Source organism: Manduca sexta, chromosome 27 (genome assembly GCF_014839805.1).
Source record: "Manduca sexta isolate Smith_Timp_Sample1 chromosome 27, JHU_Msex_v1.0, whole genome shotgun sequence".
NCBI lineage: Eukaryota > Metazoa > Arthropoda > Insecta > Lepidoptera > Sphingidae > Manduca > Manduca sexta.
This window is the reverse complement of record NC_051141.1, coordinates 10,242,973-10,246,728: the sequence shown is the minus strand read 5'-3', so window position 1 is coordinate 10,246,728 and position 3,756 is coordinate 10,242,973. Positions and strand designations below refer to the sequence as shown.

General features: G+C 37.9%; 1 protein-coding gene across 1 annotated transcript; it reads left to right on the top strand.

Moving 5' to 3' along the window:
* Nucleotides 1-229: 229 nt before the first annotated feature.
* LOC115444921 lies at nucleotides 230-664 on the top strand. The gene has a single exon (XM_030170914.2). It carries the CDS (start codon nucleotides 230-232, stop codon nucleotides 662-664), a length of 435 nt encoding a protein of 144 aa, XP_030026774.2.
* The last annotated feature ends 3,092 nt before the right edge of the window (nucleotides 665-3,756 follow it).

Genomic DNA, 3,756 nt, shown 5'->3' with positions numbered 1-3,756 from the left:
TCTAGTATACGGAACAAGTCACAGAAACGAACAAGTTGCGCTTTTAGAAATCTTTGATATTTTTGAATGTTGATTTTGTATTTATAGGTTCATTATCTTTATCTAGTATTAAGTGATATAAAAAACGTTACGAACGTGACCGTGCAAGTTCAGGACCAGAGAACCAATTCCACTCCGTCGCGGGGTGAGACAGGGAGATGTAATATCTCCAAAACTGTTCACTAACGCAATGGAGGACGACTTCAAGGCTCTGGACTGGACTGCACGAAGCGTCAACGTCAATGGAGAGCGCATCTCACATCTTCGTTTCGCAGAAGATGTAGTAATCTTTGCAGTAACGCTGGAAGAGCTTAGCGGTATGCTGAACGACCTAGATGGGTCCTCTCGGCGGGTCGGTCTCGGCATGAACCTGGACAAAACCAAGGTCATGTTCAATGAACATGTCGTGCCGGGGCTGATATCTGTCGACGACATCCCCCTCGAGGTTGTGCAGGATTACGTCTACCTTGGCCAGAGTACCCAATTATGTCGGCACAACTTTGAGAGGGAGGCTGATAGGAGGATTCGGTTGGGCTGGGCAGCTTTTGGCAGGTTTCGTCAGGTCTTTACGTCGGCGATTCCACAATGCTTGAAGACGAAAGTCTTCGAGCATTGTGGAATGTGACGCTGGATGAGGAGAGCGGAGGACCGAGCAGCGTGGCGCGCTTTAGGTGAGGCCTATGTTCAGCAGTGGACAGCTGTAGGCTGATGATGATGATGATGAAGTGATATAAAGGGTCTTTCAACAGATAAAAGGCGTGTGTGTGCGTGGGGATTACTTACCACTAGTGTTGCCCAAATTCAGTCTTGGTCTTGCAGTCTTGGTCTTGTTCTTGCGTTTTTGCAAGACCAAGACCAAGAACAAGACCGCGTATTTTTAGCAAGACCAAGACCAAGACTGACCGTGCAAGACTTGAGCAAGAACAAGACATAGCCTGCAAGACTCTTGCGTCTTGCAGCTAGGACTTAGCGCTATTTCACTGAGTAGTTAGGTGTAACAGTTCGGTGTATAGGTAGGTACGCTTAGGAATTCTATGAGACGCAAAAAACTGTATCAAAGAATATGAAAAACTGGACCTATGCGCATTACGACTAATACCATAAACATAGCGAATAAAAAAATATCTATTAAAATCAAACTGAGTGCATGCATAGCTATGTTTTAATCATCGGCACTTTGATAATGCGGCATCAAAGGTTTTGTACTTACTTCTCAAAGAAATTTGCCGCTTTTCGGAAGTACATGGTTATGATACACGCGCCGGCGGCTTCTTTTGAAATCTAAAACAATCGTTGCCGCCACGCCGAAATCATAACATTTGACACTATTTGATTGCCGCCATAGGGCGTAGGTATACTCATGCAAAATAATTTCGAATTTTAAGAGTACCTACAGGTGTTCCAAAGAATAAATAAGTTTCAGAGTGCTTAGAATGAAAATGAATACATTATACTGATCACGCAAGTAGTATTATGATTGGGATAAAATGGTAAGGATAGCCCGACTAGAAATTTAAAAGTGCGACCAATGGGGCTCCTCTTGGGCTTCCCTCTTGGGGCCCACTTTGGGATGTCACGCAAAACCCTCTTGGGCCCCCATTGGGAAATCCCAAATGGGCCCCCATTGGGAAATCCCAAATGGGGCCCAATTGGGAAATCCCCATCAGATCCCAATCTAAATTTATAAAAAATCTAAAATTTCAAAAAATCAAAAATAATTTTGAATTACGGACTCTGATGGTACTATAACTTTATATTTCGATTAGAAAGTGAACTATTGGTTGAATGCATCCTTGTCGTCAGTTGGGCTCGAACTCGGGTCCTCTTGATCATCAGTCGTTCACGTTACCACTGGTCCAAGCGGGAATATTACATTCGTCGCTTTATTTGATGTACATCGAATCAACTAGATGATATTACTAATATTGCGGTTAAATGTTTAATATTTGTTTCTGTTTTTCGTTTATCTTAGTTAGATTTATTCAAGCGGAACTATTAGCAATAATTTACTATTTCAACGTTGGGATTTCCCACTTAAATCCCACTCAAGCCCCAATTAGGAAATGTTAACAATAATTTTTCATTTTTTACTTTGGGATTTCCCACTTTGGCCCCACTCGGGTCCCAATTGGGAAATATTAATAATAATTTTTCATTTTTACTTTGGGATACAATGATAAATCGTAAAACTCTTTTATTAAATTTCTTATAAGTTGAAGGTTCAATCTCTTTCTAGACAGATAAGTATTGTTCTTTAAAATACAGTCAAGTTATTGTATTTAATTTGTTTTTTTACATGTTTTAGCAAATGTAAGCTTATAAATCATAAATGTTTATTAAGAAACAGTTACTTCCATGGAAAACGACATATAGGTCAGTTGATTTTACGAATTTCTTATCAAATCTTCAGTTATTTATTAATCTGCTTGATCTTTACTATGGCTATGTTAATTCAAGCTCACAATGTTCCAATTCTAATACGTTTTTCTAAGATTTAAAGTAAACTTTAATAAATAGTAATAGACTAATAGGTAATTGCAAGACTTGCAAGACTCTTGCTGCAAGACCAAGACCAAGACCAAGACTGGGAGCGCAAGACCAAGACCAAGACCAAGATCAGGTGTATTGGCGCAAGACCAAGACCAAGACTGGCTAAGTCTCGTCTTGTTCTTGCATTTGGGCAACACTACTTACCACGCACTGTATGAAAATCTCGAAGGATCAAAATTGCTACGCTTGGTGTATCATGATTGATAATATGTACATCAATTTATAAAATATTAATAGCCTCCGCTTCGTAACCACTGAACCGAATTGACATTACGTAAAATGGAAATGATGTTTGCATGCGGTGCCAAAATGAATCTATATTAATATGGGCCGATTCCTATAAATCAACAATCAAATGTCAGTATTGTTAATGAAATATTTTATGTAATACTATTCCATATATGTATTGTATAAAAAGGTAGGAAATAAAAGATTTAAGACTAGCACAATGATATACTAACCATGTGAAGCGCTAAACAGTTTTGAAACCTCGTCCTGTCACTGTTATCCATTAGGAGCTGACGAAAGCAGCACTATGATGGAAATATTTATTTAGCACTAGCTGACCCGACAGACATTGTCCCGTCTTAACTATGAATTTGCAGCGCGCATTCTGTCAATCGTTGACAGTTATTTCAAACAATTGACAGTTATATAAAATTAATATTTCCGTTAAGTTTTATAAATTTTTCTAATAATCCGCGTAATTTTTTGAATTTTTTCTTTCATAAGAACCTTCTCCTGACAATAAAAAAAACAACAAAAACATAATTGTGAAATCGGTCCAGCCGTTCTCGCGTGATGGCGTGACCAAGGGAAATAGGGATTCACTTATATTATATATATTATATTATATATATACAGATTCATAAAATTTCGCGAGTCGTGCAAGCTAGCTTCAATCTTACATCTTATTAAATGTGGGTGCGTATTATTATAACATATTTACTGGTGGGAGGTCTTACAAATGTGAGTGTCCATTTGAGAGGGTAGGTACCATTGCAATGTCTATTCACGCAAAGTCATGTCACTCGTCATTGAAAGAAATAAAAAAAAACATTATAATTAAGTACATATATAGATTTATTGTCAATATTATTATACAACTTTTTTATTATTATTGGTTGGACACATTTAACTGTTTTCGGTCTTTTATTTTTAAATCAT